Here is a 20,113-nt window from a genome sequence, read left to right as displayed (position 1 = left end):
ATGATAGGGTTGTTGTTTTTTTCTTCTTTTTTTCATTTTCATCAAAAATTTCCATGGAGAAAAACAGATAAAAATATTTTTTGACCCTCTATAGTTAAAAATGCAGGACCGAAAATGGTCCAATAATAAAAAATAAATTAAAAAAACCCATCTGGATAAAAAGATTTAAATGTGTTGGGTTTATTTGAAGTGGAGAGAAAAATAAGAAGGATTTCAGGGACCCAGCATGTGGTGTCTGAGCTCAAACACATCTCAGACAGAGTCTCAATTATTAAGAGATATGAGTAAAATATCTACCATTGTCTGGTTCCTATCTGTATGTTCAGGGAAGTGTCTGAGGTCTGTACAGACCCTACAGTCCCTTACTCACATGAGTAGACCTCCTAACTTCAATGGGACTATAGTACACCCTCTCTGTAACGAACCCCTGGGGAGGTTACAGAGCTCCTTGGCCCCAGGGCAATGGCAGGGAGGGAGAGGTCCTCCGGCCCAGGGCCTGTGGCTGGGGCAGAGTGCTCCTCCAGCCCTGGGGACACAGCAAGGAGACAGAGCTCCTCCTGCTGCGAGCCCAAGGCCAGAGGAGCACTCTGCCCCAGCCATGGGCCCAAGGCCAGAGGAATTCTCAGTCTCTCACCGCAACCCCAGGGCTGGAGGAGATCTCATCCCCTCACCACAGCAGGCAGGGCTGGAGGTGGGATCCAGGGACCACATTCACTATAGCTAGGGCTCTACCAAATTCATGGCCATGAAAAACGTGTCACGGACCTGGTCTCCCCACATGACATCTGGTCTTTTGCATGCTTTTACCCTGTACTATACAGATTTCATGGGGGAGACCAGTGTTTCTCAAATTTGGGGTCCCGCCCAAAAGGGAGTTGCAGGGGGGATTACAAGGTTATTTTAGGGGGGTTGCGGTATTGCCACCCTTACTTCTGTGCTGCCTTCAGAGCTCAGCGGCCAGAGAGCGGCAGCTGTTGGCCAGGCGCCCAGCTCTGAAGGCAGCAGCCTATAAGTAAGGTTGGCAATACCATACCATGCCATCCTTATTTCCATGCTGCTGCTGGCAGTGGCTATGCCTTCAGAGCTGGGCTCCAGGCCAGCAGCTGCCACTCTCTGAAGGAAGTGCCGCCACCAGCAGCAGCACAGACTTATGGGTACGGTTGCCAGGTGTACAGTTTATGCCAGGTTGAAAAGGGTCCCTGGCAGCTCCGGTCAGCACCACTGACCAGGACATTAAAAGTCTGGTTGGCGACGCAGTGGGGCTAAGGCAGCAGCATGTCCTCCCTCTGGCTCCTACGCGTAGGGGCATCCAGGGGGCTCCACACGCTGCTCCCGCCCCAAGCACTGGCCTTCCAGGAGCTGCCAGATGTAAGCACCACCCAGAGCCTGCACCCTTGACCCTCTCCTGTGCCCCAGCCTTGATCCTCCTCCTGCCCTATGAACCCCTCGGTCCCAGCCCAGAGCACCCTCATGCACTCCAAGCCCCTCATCCGCAGCACCACCTCAGAGCCCGCATCCCCAGCCAGAGCACCCCAACCCCCTGCACCAGCCCGGTGAAAATGAGTGGGTGAGTGAGTGAGGGCGGGGAGAGGGAGGGGGGGATGGAGTGAGCAGTAGTGAGGCCTTGGAGAAGAGGCGGGGCCTCGGAGGAGGGGAGTGGCCTCAGAGGAGGGGTGGGGCAAGGGTGTTCGGTTTTGTGCGAGTAGAAAGTTGGCAACCCTAAGTAAGGGTAGCAGTACTACACCCCCTCCTACAATAACCTTGTGACCCCCCCACAACTCCTTTTTGGGTCAGGACCCCTACAATTACAACACTGTGAAATTTCAGATTTAAATAGCTGAAATCATGAAATTTACTATTTTAAAATCCTATGACTGTGAAATTGACCAAAATGGACCGTGAATTTGGTAGGGTCCTAACTATAGCCCAAGCCTATTGTGCAGGCCATTATAGCGAGGGTCTGCTGTACTTGCATGGGTAAGAGTTTGCAGGAACCCATAGTAACAACAGCTAGAAAATCCAAATCTTTGTAGTAATAATATGGCCTTGAATTATTGTCTCTGTATAGTACAGAACATACGGGAGGGAAGAAAAGACATTGTCACATCATTGATCCCCAACTGCTGCAGCTGTCTCCCCTCATCGGGCTGTGCCCACCCATCCACCACACTCTCCCCCAATATCCTGATCTGAGGACAGCCTGAGAGAGAGGACACAAGAAACTGAACTATTTAGTGGCACTATTACCTAAAACTCCAGGTGGGGATAAGATGATCATGACATAGATAGATAGGCTTTATTTGCTGCCTTAAAGAAAGGAAACAATATGAAGCCTGCAGCATTTCTAAATGAGCTTTAACAACAAGCATCCAGATGAAATGAGATGCACTAAGCTCCAGATTCATCTATTGGTTTTGCAGAACCAGCCCTGCTCAGCTGTAGACAAGTCTTTGAGGGCTGCTGTGAGCACTCTAAGTCTTGAGTACTTGGAGCCTCTGGTGCCCTCAACTTTCTTCCAGATGTGGTGACTGCAAATTCTGCTGCTTGTGACACAGACTGAGCATCCATAACTCCTGGGTTTTCTGTCCCTTCATCAGCCTTTGAGTTTCTGCCTCTACTCTCCCCAGCTTTTCTCTGAGGAACTTTTCCCTGCTTGGTTCTTGCAGAAGGAATTGGTTTAGACATTTTAAGTGTGGTCCCCAAAAGTTTTCAAATAACTTCTCCAGCGTTAATTCTGATTGCAGCTTTTTCCTTGGATAAAATACATTCCATGATTATTACTCCTTTTAAAAAGCAAATCTCAGTTCCAGACACACCATGGTGTCTCTTGCTTTCCCCACAATTCCCCCTACACACACACACACACACACACACACACACACACACCCTCCCTATATGTTCCCTTCGGGAGGTATTTTTCTCTTGTCTCCCTATCCTCTCCATGTTCTCTTGAGGGTGAGAGCAGCAAGGAATAAAACGTTTGTGACGAACCATTTATACCCATTCACACTACTCACCCTGCATGCCTCATCGTTACCTTCTGGTCAGTGCTTTTGGAAAATAGCTGTGTCTGGAACTGAAGAGTCTCACAGTCTCAGGTATCTGCTTTTTTCTTCCTTGAAGTGATATTATGTCTACAGTTTACAGCATACAGACACAGTATCTTTCCACTTCCCTCCCTTCTCACTCCATCTCTCCAGGCCACACCCACAAGCTAATGCCATTTCCCGGATCTTTCATGAGGCTTGAGTAAGAAACGAAAGTGCCCAGGGATATTTACTTGGCACAGAGTTGTAGGAAGAAGAAGCAGGAGGCTGCTGTGATATCATATCGGTTGAGCTAGGCTTGGTCTCCTGTATGTAGAAAATGGAGATGAAAATATCTCTCAGGGTGTTGAGGATTAATTGGTTAATGCATTATGTATGCAACACTTTGGCAATGTAAAGCACTATTAAGTGCTAAGTTGTTTATTATGATCATCATCATCATCTCCCTCATCCATGATGCTATGGCTGCAGAAGTGGCTGTGGAATGATGTCTCAAATTTGTAAAATCTCTCTCTATCTCCATTTATATCATGCTGATCACCAAGGAGTCTGAGCACCTCAGATCAAATCCCAACTGCAAAATGGAATATGTGAAAGAAAAATGCTTTCCTATCTCAGGTCTACGTCTGAAGGGCCCAATACTGTGTGGTGCAGAGTACCTTCAAGTCTCCTCATATTGTGATATTACCCAGCCCCCCAATTTAAGATGGTTGCCTGTTAAATCAGCTGTGATTAATTTGCACTAGGCATGTGACACTGACATGTGACAGTAGGCAACCAATCTGGCAGCATCACATCATCACCTGAACATACAAGTCATTTTAATTAATCTTGATACTTATGTGTGGGGGTTTGATGGGGAGGTTTGCTGGTGACAAGGGACTCTATGAAGGGATTTGTCATTGCTTTCATATTCCCCCACAAATATATGAAAACTGAAATATACTGTAATGTAACAGCCTTTTAATGAAAGAATTTTAGTTGTGTTTGGTATATTTTATACTGCATCTTTATAAGATGTATAAGATCATCAGCCTCATGTCCCACTGTCCTGCAGTAGCTCAAGAGCATGGGTGCCATCCTCAGGGCAGACTGTTAGGAACAGCGTACAAACTCCAAACTGGTTGTGAGGTCTATATTTAGATTTCACCAACCAAGTATTAAGTGTCATCTCCTCAGGCACTATAACAGCCTAACCATGGAGGCACAGACAGTCGCTTTGGGTACTCTGGTCTATCTTGTCACTTAGGCAAGCTTGCCTTTGCGGTAGATGGTCCCTTACAGCATGAATCACAGTAATATTCAGTTTACTCCCCATCCCAAAGGACCAGTCACTTACCCCAGGTCAATTGCACTTAGATCTCACACCAGAGACAATGCTTGTCGACAATCCTATAATAAAGTATCTAAAGATTCATTAAAAAGGAAACAAGAGAGTTATTTACAAGGTCAAAGCAGGAAAACATACATACGCACAAATGAGTTAATCTTAAATTTCAAGAAGTAATAGGAGCTTCTATAATAAGCAAGATCTATATGTCCTTTAGGGCAAACCCAGGCTAAATACAGGGGATCTCTTGCTTATGCCTAGAAAACTTACCTTCGAGAGTGCAAGCAGCAAAGAGATACAGTTCTCCTTGTTCGGGGTTTTTATCTCTTGCCCCCCTTCTACTTTGAGTTAACAAACTCAGCTGATGGGAGGAATTTGCTTGCGCATCTCTTCAAGGATGGGGGAGAGCAATCAGCAGTCCTTTTTGATGTTCCACAATAGTTCATCTGGTGTCAATGGGCCTTCCTTGGGGGGTAGGACATAACATCTTCTGTTGGAGGCCAGCATTTCACACTAAGTAATGTCTCTCTCCTGTCTAGTGATTTACTATTTACAGAGGCTTACAATGCAGATGCTCAAATATTACCTTACAATGCGGGATACAGATGTTATAAGTTAAATTAATACAGGTAGCAACTTACACATGTTCCATAAAGTCTAAACACTAAATATATTTTTATAACTCTAATATCTGTTTTAACAATGCTAGCATACAGCCAAACAAGGCTGATTCCAGCCATGTGTTCGCTAGTATTCAAGCGAGGCATGGGGATCTTGGCATCAGCTGACACTTGGTTTGCCAGCATCACACCTAGAAAACAAGGACAAGTACTGCAGAAATTAACAGTTTGTGCCCTCGAATCCAATCGTGCTTGCCACAGAAATAGCTCTGAGACACTAAGGCATTCTGTGCTATTCTCCTTCCAGTCCTAAACTGTTACATAGTGTTGTAGTGTGTTGTTAAATAGCCCTGGAACACACTGCTACTGTCTTGTTACCACTGTGGGCAAGGCTCGCTCCAGACCATGGTCCCAGAGGGGATTGTATTACTCTTTATGCGGTAGTTTCCAGTCAAAGTGTCATCCCCTCACTCTCTTATTTCCTTTCTGTTGCACAACCAGTTTACCCATTACTGTCTTCACATCTAATCCAGCCAAGAATGACCGGGACATCTCCTGCGACATAGGGCAGAATGGAAACTTGCCGTCTCCCTCTCCACAAAATCCAATCTTTGCCATAGGTTGGGAGGCAAAGGAAAGTAGCTTCCAATTTTCTGCTTAAAAACACAAACAAACATGAATTCAGTGCTTGTGAAATTATCCAGGTTCAGAGACCTGGCGAGCAGTGACTCTAGAACAGGTGCAGCCCAGGCAGCAGCCCAGAAAGCCACAGCCACACCACTTCAGCGTGGGCAGCATGGAGGTGACCCAAAAGATATGTTTTTTCTCCCCTTTCTGTGCTGTGATGTATGTGTTCAGACTGTAGATGCTGCCTCTTCCCTCCATGGATCTGTACATCAGAGGCTAGAGATTTCCTGCAAAGAACGAAAAGAAGTAAACCTGTCCCTTGACTTGCATTAGAAAATTTTCCTGGGAAGCAGCCTGTGTAACCTCCATGAATTAAACACAACAACAATACCAGGCCTTTGGAACTGGTTGAGGATTAATGACCAAGTGGAAAGACGATGGCTTGAGACAAAGTTGTGGAATCATTAAGTCCAGCCCTCCATTTGCTCCCTAGGAAGTTTTTCTGTGCCAAGCAATCTCTATTGCTGTTATAGGCCTTCCTTTAAAAAACTAAAGAGAAAATAAACATTATAGTGCAAGTCTTGTCTCCCACAGTGCCAGTGCTACTCCCCAGAGATGTGTGCAACTTTGAAAAGTGCTGCTGCTGCTATCACAGTGCAGGGCCTTTGAAATCATTGTCAGCACAGGGCCTTAGGAACTGATGCCTAGAATTTCTTGTGCTTTATATAAATTGAGACACACCCATAACTTGGCTAACACTGGCACCCTCCTTCAGGAATGCTTGAGCAATGTACACCCAAACAAAGCAGCTTTTGTTTTGGTTGAAATGGTTCATTGCAGGCACCGGACACTTGCCCACCACCCAAAGGCATGGACTTCTACACCTCCTTTCTCCTCCAAAACACAATACTCCTGGAGTCTAGAGAGACTGTGTCTTGGCCACTCAGGGTAGGTCTCCTGAGAACACCTTTGTGTCTGTGTTATTTGTTAAAATGAACATTAACATTTGGAGTTGCATACAGCCAGAACAAGATGTATGCACACATATACTTAGCAATACTGCTGCTCAACAGACCAGGGCAAGAACAGGAGGTAGCAGACTAAAAGGAAGGCAGCAAATGCTTTCAAAATACTAAATGGAGTCAAAGGGCCTGATTTTGATCTCACATCAGCTTTTCACTGGTGTAACTATGGACAGCTATTGCTGGTTTACACCAATGTAAGTGAGGGAAAATCAGGCCTTCACACATTTCTGCTCTGCACTTTTATGACTGGACTATTTTTGTAGCTCTCCTTTAATCCCTCATATCTGTCTCCCTCCCCACCCCACTAGACTATTTTCTTTCTGTTCCTCAGCACCCCCACCAAGGGCCCAGGGCCCTGCCTTTCAGCGCCACTCTTCATAACCATTTCCCTGAAAAATTTATAGATTGTGAGCTATTTAAACTGGAGATTGTCTCTTCCTATGTTTGTACGAGAGGGATCCCAATCCCGTTCAGGATTTATTGCTACCACAAATAAATAATAATAATCCCTAAATTATACACATACAGAATGAGGATGGGATCATTTCATTGCACCAGAAGGGTTATGTCTTCTGTTTCTTGAGTCTGCAGCAGATGATCGTAGCCCTCTCACAAGACATGGTACACCTACAATCTTACATACAGCCCTGCATTGGGGCCAATCCTGTAACAGTTGCATGATGAGAAATTTTTCTGTTGCATTTTTGGCCAAAGTAAGCAAGCAATCAGTAGAATTCAACTGAATCTTTTATTCAAGCACATTCATACAGTCCCCTCCCTGTGTTCTTCTCCCCTAAAGTCCGCCTAGCATCCTCAAGCTTATACTGCACCCACACAGCACTAGATATAACACATACCTGCTGCAATTTGTAGGGTGAATTGTCACAAGATCCACAGCCAAGCAGGAGTTAATAAAGTCTTGTGTTTTCTGAGCAGTTTAAGCACATCAGTATGAGACTGTTTGAGAGAGAGAGAGCCTTGTTATCCATGGTGAAACCGAACTTATCAAATAATTGGAGAGCACAGTTGGGGCTTTGATGTGAGGGAGAAAAGATTCCACATGCAGCCTCATCAGGCTATAAAAGATTTGTATTTTTTTCTCTCCTTTTGGGCCTTCTGGCAGTCTCTTAATTATTCGTGACATCTCAACTATTGGCACCATAAGCCTTCCACCACACACAGACACAGACACACACACACAGACTCACACATATAAAGAGATGGCTTTATTTCAGAATAGAACCAATTCAAAAGCTTCCACCAGCACTTTTCCTCCTCTGCTCCCCAGCCTATTTTTAGTCTCTTTCCTGCTTCTGTTCTCGAAGGAAACAGTCCCCTTACCTCTGAAAGAAGCTCTTGTTCTAATGGGTGAGCTATGAGGGACCACTGAAGGTGATGGTGGTGGTGGAAGGAGAAATAAGTTATCCACTTGAAGGCTTTCCAGATTTGTCAGATGCTCTAAAAATATTTTAAGAGCAGAAGTGGGTAAGGTTAGGAGATGAGTCAGTCAGGATTTCTGACGTCTAAGAATCATTCCTCCCATGTAGTCAGGTGAATAATCTACAGGGGAAATGTAAGTAAAAACTCTTCCTGACTGAGGGACAGATTCAGAGGTGAGTCTAAGAGAGTCTAAGTAAGTTTAGTGGAGCCTAGAGGGAGTCGAAATTGGTTTAACTTATGACTTCTCTCAAGTCCTTCACCAAGTATGTTACAACAACAGAGTTACTTAGACTTCCTTAGACTTACTGATTTAGAATCAGACTCAGTTACCAGTAACCCTCATTTTGCTGTGTAGATATAAAGAGTCAAACTCAGAGATATGTACTTCACTATTGAGCCTAAGTGCATTGATTGAGGGAGTTTCCAGTAACTAGGGAGGCAATTGTTTTGAGTTTTGCCTTTGTCATGTTACGAGAAAAAAGGCTTGACGCTAAGCTAAACATGAGTGTGAAACCACATGAGTCATAGCCCCTTAAGGTTTAGATAACTTTATCTCTAGTTAATCATCTACTAACTATTATAGTCAAGAGGGAAAAACAAAAATGAGGCCCTTAAAATTGGTATTTTGGGGCTCACAGAACTTGAATATAACTCTAAATATCAAGAGTTCAATTAACTGTGGCTTCCATGTAAAATACATATATTTCAGTACACTGTCCCTTTGTATCTATTGAAAAATAAAAGCATTTAACATGCTGTCAAGGCATTAGTAATAAGTAATAAGCTGAAATTCCTTGCCAAGCCAGTAAGTGGCATAAGACTGTGAGTTGTAAGAGAAGTTAGGCTTGGGAAGCTCTAGCTGGAGTGTGTGTGAAATAAAGACTATAATACAATACAGAAGTGACAGAGACACTACTGAGGGTGCCTATGAGGAAACAGCAGAGACTTAGTGAAATGTGGTTTGTCCATAAATGCAGATTTTCTAAAAATAGCCACAAAAATTATTCCAAATCCCCCTTTCATGTATTAATTGGTTCCCTCTCTATCGTTACTGTGTGTGTGTTGGGGGTCATCTCAGATTTAGATGTGGTTAATCTGACACAGCTGCTTGAAATGTCCACTGATGGATTAGATAAATTATTGAAAATGAACTGTTTAAATAGTTTTTATTAATGTAGGGACTACAGCATGTACTGTCACATGGAGCTGGAATCTGGCATCCTTGCCTGGGTTCTCTACAAAGGCTGGGGAGGATAATGGTGTAGAAATGAGGCAGTTAAGCCTTCCCAGCAGGCACACCAAGCCCGGAATTATTTGTTTGTAGATCAGCACTGGCATCAGCTGGAGAGGAAGATGATTCTTGATGCTAGTTTGTACTTCTTTAGCTCCCCCATCGGAAGATCTCAAAGCAAACCTTAAGTTTCACAACTGCCGGGTGAGGTAAATAAGTATCATTACCCTCAATGAGGAACAGAGAAATTAAGTGATGTGTCCAAGGCCACACAATGAGTCAGTGACAGAGGTAGGAAGAAAACCCAGCAGTCCTAATTCCTAATAATCTGCTTTAACCATCAGACAACACACTCCATGATCTTTTTAAGCAAAAACTTACCCCAAAGTGGGTGACTTCTTAGGGAAGCGTGGAAAGGGAACAAAAGGGGAAATGATAAGGGCTAGAAGAGGTAGCATGGAAAACTAGTAGGTACCAAAGAATGATTTCATAGGCTATTTTTTCTTTTCAGGTGTCCTCAAGTTCCATCCCACATATTCCCCAATTTTACTCCCCAGTTTCCACTCTCCATCCCTGCTCAGTGACCCTCATTCCAGACATACCTAGTTACTTGCTTACCCATATCACATGGGTGTTGGAAGGATGTATGAGTTAACATTGGTACAGCTTTCTTTCAATGTAAATTGCTATCATTATTATATTGTACATAAAGCACCTTTGGTGACCAAAGTCCATAGACATTTTCCTGTCTCCTTTGAATGTCCCTTGTTGCCATGGTTGCATTTTCTGTCTGTTTCTTTCCTTTCCTTTCCCTTGATGTCTTGTGTAAGAAGCTCATCTAGTTCTCCCTTAAATATATCACTGTTTCTGGCCTCAGTCACCTTCCATGTCAGCTTATTTCATGTGTTTATTACCTTCTTGCATGAAATTGCATTCACTGTGACTCCGTTCCCGGGATGCTCATTTTTGGATTATTTTCCTATCCTTCCTGATAGTATGGGGAAATTGTCTTGCTTATGTTATGTACTAGAGTGTTCTCCTTAACTTAGAGAACTTCACATGGGGGGTCACCTCAAAGCTCTCACTGCTCCAATCGGAAATGAGACCAGAGCTAATCATATTTCCTTCTTATTACTTATATCTTTATGAGCTGGTGTCCTTCTGGAACCCTTGTGTTCTAAATTGCCCTCTAAAACAATTTCATCCCTCTGAAGGTATGCTGTCATATAACATACCGCACGGACCAATACCTAGAGTACTTCTCACCTGGGAAAAGAGAGAAAGCTCACTCAGAAACTGAAGGACACATTCTCATGACTGGGAAACACTTAAATCAATTTACCTGAGAACCTAGAACCAGAAACAAAACAGGGCAGTAATAAAAATTCTATGGCCTGTGACATATAGAAGGTCAAACCAAATGATCATAATGGTCCTTTGTATCTTTAAAACCTATGAAAATGAATGTTCCTAGCTACAGTGGTGATGGGCACAATATAATATGAGGGGGAAACATAGAAATATATGGGGTTTGTATAATGCTACACAAAGCCTTTTACCTCTAGATCGCTGCTTCTATCTGATAACTGTTCAGAGGACTGCTCTCAGTCCCCTTCCTAATAGACAGCTGTCTATCATGAACGCCGGCACCTGTGAATTGGTAGTCAAACCATAAGCAGTAAGGATTGGCAAGTGAAGACCTTCACTCCATGTGTGGAACTTCCACTGATCTATTTGTTGTTCTGCCACACTCATCCCCATGGTATTAATGCAAATGGGAGCTGCCTATGGACTGCGATCAATATACAGAGCAACATGAAGACTGATCTGCCCCATCACTCCTAAAGCTGACCCTTTCAGGTGAGAACTGTTCACAGGACAGAGAATTCTATTTGGATGCTCTCTTGCTCTGTGGATAAAGAGATTTAGACTTCAGGACTATCACTCTGGCACCTCTCATCACTACAAATACTAGGTGGCAAATTTTTACAAGCTGGTCCCACAACTTATGGAATGTAGCTGTAATTTCAAATTAGTGAAAGGAGAGTTAGCAAAAATGACCCAGCTCTCCTGTCTCTGACATTGCCAATGTTGGATGCTCCTGAAGAAAGCATAAAACGCAGTCCTCTTCACCACCTGGAGTTGATGGAGAAGCTACAGGCATTGCTGAAATCCCACAAAGGAATGAAATGGTGATTTACCTATAGAAATATCTAAAACAGCACAAGCTTGTTTGACTAATCACTCTCATTGAGGCACGCGCGCGCACACACACACACTCCTGTCCATATCCTGTGGGGTACAATCCAGGCTTGGGGGAGGGATGTCATGTTTGGGAGGGGACAGGGCCAGCGCATGGTCCATTTTAGTAATACTGACCTGTAGAGCAGCTCCTAGAGCGCTCCTATTCGCTGGCACAAGTAAGCGTTGCCCAGAGGTAGCTCTAATTTGCACTGAGGGCTGGTTCAGTCTCCAGCTGTCCCCATGGTTTAGGGCACAAAAGGGAGTCATAAAGTTGCTTTGGTGCATCTGGGAATCTAGTCCTCTTGCACTACTGGAATCCAGACTCCATAATGATGGGCATAGTATAAGAACTTGAATAGAATAGAATAGAATAGAATAGAATAGAATAGCAGCTGGAAAGAGTATGAACATTTTGGTTATTTCTTTGCTTTTCTTTTTAATGTTTTATGTTAAAAATAAAGTCATAAAACACCCTGGATGGAAGAAAAATCCACAAAAGGACTTGTATTGTTTATGCTCAATAAATAATGTGTGATTTGAAATGGCATTTATCTTCACTAGGCAGGAGATGATACCTGATGATAACTCATCATTTGAGAAGATAAATGTCATATCAGATTTAAGCCATTGTGTAGTCTTCCTAGATAGAACACAAGGAGAAAAGGGAGACAGAAACTCTTGTGAGTGAAGGTTAATCCTCTTAAACCTGACTGATCAAAACAAGCTTAAATTAGGGTGAGAACTGTTTTTATCTCAGGGACAATGGGAAGTTGACAAAAGAAATAATAATGTTTTGATTATCTAACTGCTACAATTTGTGCTTATATAATACATATTATGAAGAATGTCTGTGATATTTGCAAGCACTGAACAAAAATAGCCAAGAAATCACTTTTTCAGATGAAAGTGCTGTTCAAACTGTCTTGAGAAAGTTGCCAGGATGGCTGAAACACTGGAACACAGCTGGTCCAATTATCTGTGGTGAACATTAGCTATGGCCTTTCTTTTGTGTGTTCACAAATTGTCCAAGAATCGTGAACCTTCTCTCAACTGAATTTGAATAAGCAAGAAATGATAGATTTACTTCCGCTGTTGTATTCAGCCACTGGATGTCACCCTGGGTTGCACAAAGTTCCAGACACTATGTGGTCCCTGGTAAACAAGGGAGACAAAGCTGGAACAAAATCTGTGTGGAAGTCTGATTACTTGATCCACAATGCAGATAAGGGACAATTAGATCCCAAACATTCAAGCAATTTTATTCGTCTTTTTTTAAATTTCCTCTGGAGGGCTTTTTTAAGACATATGGACCAAACCCCAAAATCTTTATTCAGTGAAAAATCCCATACACTATAACAGGAGTTTGCGTGAATAAAGACTTAATAACAACTGAATAAAAACTGAATAAGGGCCTCTGAGTTTGACCCAAATTGATTACAGGATACTTTTCTCCAGTTATACTATAATGTCCTCACAAGCTTTGGCACCTCATTCACAAGGTTTAACAAGATGACTTCTCAAATTGGTCTTGTAATTTACAGAACCCCTTTCTGTAAATCAATTATTTAATTGCCACATTCAAAGCTTATAAATTTTGTAGGTTAATTTGACTAAAAATATTAGAGTGCCTTTGAGTTCAGACTAGACATCTTCGATCAATGCAAAGGGCCTAGTGTTAACTTGAAAGAATTTGCTCCTCTCCTTCATCTGTTTGTCCAATGCAGTCTGATACCAGCTCCTCTCCTTCATGTGTTTGTCCAAGAGATTAACATTATAATTCTGAAATGACTCTGAGAGTCTGTCTTGAATCTGAAAATCTTAGAAATTGGACAAAGCATAAACTATTAAATCACCTACTCCAGATAGAAGCCAGTGTAATATTCTCTGATGCTTTGTCCTGTCTAGTTTTAAATAAGCCAGACTCGTACTGTTTATTTTGAAACCCCCTTACTATCAATTAGCTGATATATGAAGAAGAGATGCCACTATGGCTCCAGTCTTCTGGAACCTTTATGTTAGCTCCTGGATGATATTGGTTGGTTTGACTACTGTGTGGTGTCAGCCAAGATTCTGGATAGTAACTGAATGACACTTGAGCCTGGTGATGCAACAGTCTTTCACCTCTAAATCCCTATATGCAGTCCAACCCAACTCAATAACAATCATAAGACATTATAGCTGAAAGACTCTTTGCCGTCCCCATTCCAAGAGAAGAAGAAATGAATCACAATTAACACCAAGCAGTGCCCTGGTTCAATGTAAGAAGAGAAGTCAAGGATTGAATAGGCCAAACTGAATTCCCTTCTAGTTTCTGGAAGAAGTCCCTCCATGTCAGGGCTGAGGCATATTAGTTCGACAGTTTGATGAAGTTTGCACTACCACTACTATAATCTACTTCCTCTCTGGCTAAATAGAGGATGGGCTGTTAGTCTGGCTCCCATCACAAGTATTAAATTCACTCAAATATTAAAAATAAATGAGGAATCATTTAGGATGGTCCAAGGGACCGAATTGGGAGGAGGTTACAAAAAGGTAGATTTAGGCTGCTCACTAGGATTAATTTAATAATATTGAGATCTTTTACTCTGTGGAATAGACTCCCAAGGGACACGGCACATGAGGAATTCAAAATGAGGCTGGAGAAAGCACTTGAAGACATGGTGTAGCAAATAGTCTGACAAGGGGTGGTGCTAGATCAGTGGTTCTCAACCTTTTTTCATTTGCAGACCCCTAAACATTTTCAAATGAAGGTGCGGACTCCTTTGGAAATTTCGAATGGAGGCGTGGACCCCTTTGGAAAGCTATTGTCTATATATATATAGTTGAATTCTGTTCAATCAGTTTTCAGTCTAAGTCTTTTGTGGACCCTTAGACATAGTCCGTGGACAACCAGGGGTCTGTGGCCCGCAGGTTGAGAACCACTGTGCTTGATGATATATCTTTTTCTATCATTAAATTTTTGATACTACTGGATTTATTTTAAACCAAGGTACTGGGTGGGAGCAAAGGGTCTTCTTGATGGAATATCCCCTTATCTGGAGCACTGCGGAAGAACACTTTAATTTTGTGGCCAGTGGTGGTTTATCAATGGGCCACATACCCAACTTGGGCTCAGGAAATGAGGCCCAACCATTTAGGATTTGCTTTGTTTCTCATTTACCACTGAGCAATCAGGACTGGCCGTAAGTACAAGCACTTAAGTATAAGTGAGTGCTTAGGGACCTATGCTTTTGGGCTTCCCCCAATTCTCAGGCATCAGACCCAGAGCGGGAGGCATCTCATGGTCCAATCCACCATCCTGACATCAGAATCAAAAGGGAATGCATCAACTACAAGCAAGATAATATGAAAACTTGGGGTCCTGTGCTTTAGAGAGGTCCTGTAAGAGGTCACCGATAGGTCTGATTGGAGAACGTGGTGGTATTTTTTTCTTTGTGGCTAATTTCAATTTTCAGCAGAAATGAAAATACAAAAATAATTCATCTGAAAACTGAAATTTCAGCCAAAACCCAAAATATTTATATTTGAAAAATGCTCCTCACTGGAGCTCTAGTTCAGTTTCCTCAAGTTCCCCGTTTCCTCTACAGGCCAGGCTCCCTGGTCAAACTACAACTCCCATGATGCAGCACAGTCTCCCCTTTGAAGAGAGTACATCATGGAGAGGGTGCATCATCAGAGATGTAGTTGGGACATTTGGGTTTTTGATGAAAAATCAAAACTTTCTGTGGAAATTTTGCAAAAAAATTCATGGAGTTGAAAACCCAATTTTCCATTGAAAAACAATTTAGATAGAAAATTTCTGACCAGCCCTAGTAGCAACTCACCAGCTGGACTCTTACCTAACTGTGTATCATAAAAGCCAAACCTCTGAGCAATGAGTGAGTCATAGAGCTTTGTGTGGATGCTACTGTGATTGTTTTCTACTCCTTTGATCCCAGTTTTCCACTAGGAGAGCTTGTATTTTCCAAGACACAGCCAAATATGCTGATTTATTCAAAATGTAGTAGATTCCAGCATAGCAGCTTGACTTTCACTGTTATGTTCCCATATATGGATACGTTCTGAGCATATTTTTCACACCTGTTGAAAGAAAAGAAAAGCTTGTTTTAAAAGCTGATTATCTCAACTGATTTTTTGTTGGGAAAAGCCATGTGAATGTCAGCTTAGTTCTGCCTCAGTGTGCTCTATAATTACTGCCTTTCCTCCTCCCCCTGCCATTAATGTAATCAGCATCTGGATATTTTCTTGTTGCTTTTATTAGTATTATTAAACAAAATAATCCTCAGAGCCAGTTTCCCTTAACTGATTTAAGAACATTAAACAGCAGTTGTGACCATTAACGACTGATTTGGATGATAATGCGGTGCTTGTATTTGTTATCACTTTATGAAAATTATTATAGTAATAAACCCACATAGTTTTCCAAGTAATTCCATTTAATCTCACAGCAAAAACAAATAACTTGTCTGGCAGAATACTTCATATTGTTAATCCACTGCCGAGGAAAAGCCAGAAAAGCCCTACCAGTTGTTTCTCATTTGTTGTTCCATGCAGACTGATTAGAATGGAAAACAGACGGTGAATGGGGCTCATAGGATGCAGTGGGTCAGTCTAGATCAGGCCAGGTTCTCATGACATTTGAAAGCAGTGTCCTAAAAGAAGAGATGTTTGTCATCGCGCAGCAAGTATCAGGGTTGACCGGGTGAAAGCATTAAGTGTAAAATAATAATAATAACACCTATCTCTGACACTGTGCTTTTCATCTATAGCTGTCAAAGCACATTGCAAAGAAGGGCATTGTTATCTTCATTTTATAGGTGGGGAAACTTAGGCAAAAAGTGTTTAAACAACTGTCCTAAGATCTTGAACTCCTGCTGTCAGATCTGTTGGCAGATCTTGATTCCAGTATTCTGCTTTCTCTGCAAGTTGGGGTGGGGAATTTCCTGGATTTCTGCCGATAAAGAGCGAGTAGAATAGCTGTACAATGCCTAGCACAATGGGATCCAGTTCTATGACTGGTGTTCCTAGGTGCTACCGTGATATAAATTATTATCGTTATCAGCGTCAAAATCCCCAGTATTTAGGAGCAGAATTCTATCCTATATTTGATCTCAGTAGGCATGAAACCAAGAAAGGAGGTTGTTCTGGAGTTCCTAGTGGTCCTTCTAAGCTCCAAGATGCATTGCATTTATAAAACTCATATGCCTGTTTTGTTTTATACTATACAGTTCTAGCTTATGCCCTCAACTTGTTCACTGTTTAGAGCAGGGTTTATTACTTGTTTGGTACAATTCACATATGCACAGAGCTTACACTCAGGTGATTATATGAATAAAAATAAGTCTTATTACACCAAATTCCATGTTGAACCCTGGATGAGCTTGTGTGTCACACATATAATTTATTGTGAGGACAGATAGATAGATAGATAGATTCTCTGTTGTGACGCCCAACAAGGAGTGTTTTTGTGATATAGTTCAATAGGAATTGAACTGAGACCATTACCTAATTTCACATAGTGGATGACTTTTGGTCACTACCTGCCTGGGCTGGGTCTGAACTTCAGACCTGGAAGGAACTGGTTCCATACCCCATAACCAATCCTTCTGAGTCATGTACACAAAAATGCAACTGATCACAGGAAGTGAAGAGGGACATGGTCCCACCACATTTTTCCTATTTGGTTAGTCCTCTTGCAGATCTCATTCATTCACAGTTCTGCCACTCCAAGAAAAGCCCCTTACTTGCTTTCCCAGATGGTTGCACTATTGCACCCAGGTGACTGTGCATTCCTGTTTAATCTTTATTTGCCATTAAGGAGGAAAACCGACAAGTTTGACCAGTTTCCTAATTTTGAAGGAGGAATAGTGCATTTGAAAAAGAAGCTCAAATATCTATTCTTGCTGTGCATTTCCAGCTACATCTGACAATTTTTGTGGGTGCAAATTTTATATTTCTGATGGTCTCCGAATGGGGATATTATGGTCACATTTTTGGTCTCATTTTGAAGCTTTTTCACATTCCTAGGATTCGTTATGGGTACCCCGCTTTGAGTTCCTCTTCAATGAGACCTATACCACCTCTTGTGCTGTGACCTTGAAAATCTCACAAGCCAAGCAGTATCAGGCTGGGTCAATACTTGGACAGGAGACCTCCAAGGAACACACGGTTGCTTTAGGAAGTGGAGTGGTGACTCAGTAAAGTGGCACTCTTTGCTCAGGTTCTAGGTTTACTTGGTCCTGCCACAGTGCAGGGGTTGGGCTTGCTGCCTTTTGAGGTCCCTTCCAGCCCTACATTTCTGTGATTCTAAGATTAATGAACCAATGTCACAACATGATGCTAGGAAGTATTTTGCATGCTGGCTAGATGTGTGATCACATCTTCCTCTAGTGCAGAGGTGGGCAAACTATGGCCCACGGGCCATCCTTTCCGGTCCCTGAGCTCCCGGCCGGGGAGGCTAGCCCCCGGCCCCTTCCCTGATGTCCCCTCCTCTCCCGCAGAGCCACACCGCCACATGGGCAGCGTTCTGGGTGGTGGATCTGCGCGCTCCTGCCGAGCATCAGTCCATTTTTATTTAGGTGTCTAAATAAGAAATTAGATGTCCAACTTTAGGCAACTAATTTTGAAAATTTTGGCCCAAGTAACTTGCCCAAAGTCATGCAGTGACTCAGATGGCAGAGGCACTAAAAGAGTCCTGGTCACCGGTTCTAAATAATAAACCACACTCCTAAACTTTTCCAAATCAGCTGGTCCCATCTGGCACAAAAGCGTCTATCTTTTATGAAATGAGATGATATCCTGTTCCTAGGCTAACAAGCATGGCTGGAGTTGAGTTTGTAATTGAAATTTATGACTTGTATACCCTATTTTTAACACTTTTCTGAAGACTCATTAAATCTCTTTTATGTGTATTTTTCCCAGCCTCACACTTTCATTAACTGGAAAAAAGAGAATAAAGTCCCATTTACAACACTACTAGAGCCATGCTAGGGTCTTTGCTTGACTGATGTGCTTCTAATGAATTATACGTATTGTAAACAAGTACTGCAAGCCAGCCCAAGGTCTTCTCCATTAATTTTTCATTAATGAAATGCACCACTTAGCTTGTTTGACACTTAAGTGATTCCATAAATTTCAAATAGAGGTCGCCATAAAGAAAGCGTTTGAAAGTGTCATTGAGGGAACAAGCTAATGAACTCCTCAACCCTCCCCAAACACTTTTAAATTCACAGGCTAGTCTGTGGTAAAATTTGAGAACAAGTAATATTTTAATTCTTAACGTATATGTCAAGATTTAATGTGAAAATAAACAGTCTAAAAATGTGAGATTTTTCTTCTTTTTTCTCTCTCTGCCTTCCCTCATGAGGGAAAATCCAGGTTGAGCCTAGATCTTGTGGCTGGAACACAGCTGTGCCCTGTTTAGTTTAGTACATGATTAAAGATACTGGAAAAGAAAGCAGAAGGGACTGAGGTCTACCAGTGTCATCTCGGTCTTGCCGAATTGATTTTGTAGGACATGACCAAGTCATCCTAATAGATGTTCCCATCTCAGTGTTCCAGAGGAAGGAAAATTAAAACTCACGTTCTTGCCAATATACCCTCAGAAGGAAAATTCCAATTCTAGCCTTCATTTCGCTGTCACTTTATGCCAGTGACATAAAATCTAGACTTTACCATATCTAAGCTGTATTGACTAGGCCACATTCTGTAACAACCAGGCAACTGAGAGCAGGATTTGGTCCAGTGGATTTGAAAATGAAGCTGTGAGACAATGTTTCCTCCCAAGGTGGTGTGATTGTGGTGGAGGAAGAGGGGTTATTATCTGTGCGGAAGAGAGGAATTTCACTGGGATATTTTCTAATTTCAGTTGAGTTACCTGGGTGTGTGGAACAATGGGAAATTTCTGTATTATTTTTATGAAAATGATCTGCAACTCAGTTTACCCACTCACTGTTGCATTGTGACCTGCTTAGTCTCGAGGAGTTAACGTCTTTCCAGAGACACTTCTTATAGTAAGGTGACAGAGAGTGGTGCTAGAGTGTCTGCCTCTGACTAAAGACTATCAAGAACGGATCTTAGTGGAACAATCGGGTAGCTGTAATCTTAGTAAAACCAATGCTACCCTAGCTTGCCTGTAAGGAGATAGAGTTTGAAGGAATGGAAAATCCTTTGAAAAGTGGAACAAAGAAATCGGGTGTTGGGACTGGTATTTAAAAACTCAGACACTCAAAGATTCAGGGGAGCTGTGTGACTGCTGGATCAGCCAACACTGAATGAAGTTGACTGCAGGGATCAGAAAGGAGTCTCCATTTGCAGGAGCAGAAGCCCCGAACTAGAGGAACAAGGACCACAAGAGGGCAGATTTGGATGCTGAAAGGACACTGAGGGCTGGTCTGCACTAACCCTGTAAGTCGATCTAAGTTATGCTAGGTCAGTTACGAAAGTTACGTAACTGAAGTCAACGTAACTTAGGTCAACTTACAGCAGTGTCTACACCACACTGAAACAACAAGGAGTCTGGTGGCACCTTAAAGACTAACAGATTTATT

General features: G+C 42.4%; 1 protein-coding gene across 1 annotated transcript in view; it reads right to left on the bottom strand.

Annotated features, from left to right (window-relative positions):
- Positions 1–2,568, bottom strand: part of LOC112108423 (cyclic GMP-AMP synthase-like) — a 10,555-nt gene extending 7,987 nt beyond the window's left edge. The window contains exons 1-2 of the mRNA XM_026651329.1: positions 2,390–2,568; positions 1,970–2,010 (exon numbers count right to left, since the gene is read on the bottom strand). Of these exons, the coding sequence (XP_026507114.1) occupies positions 1,970–2,010; positions 2,390–2,568 (220 nt within the window). The remainder of the gene's footprint in view (positions 1–1,969; positions 2,011–2,389) is intronic.
- Positions 2,569–20,113: the final 17,545 nt, after the last annotated feature.

This window comes from Terrapene carolina, unplaced genomic scaffold (assembly GCF_002925995.2).
Source record: "Terrapene carolina triunguis isolate 2854851 unplaced genomic scaffold, T_m_triunguis-2.0 Scaffold96, whole genome shotgun sequence".
Lineage (NCBI taxonomy): Eukaryota > Metazoa > Chordata > Testudines > Emydidae > Terrapene > Terrapene triunguis.
Note: the sequence above shows the minus strand (reverse complement) of the source record. Positions and strands in the feature narration are given on the sequence as shown.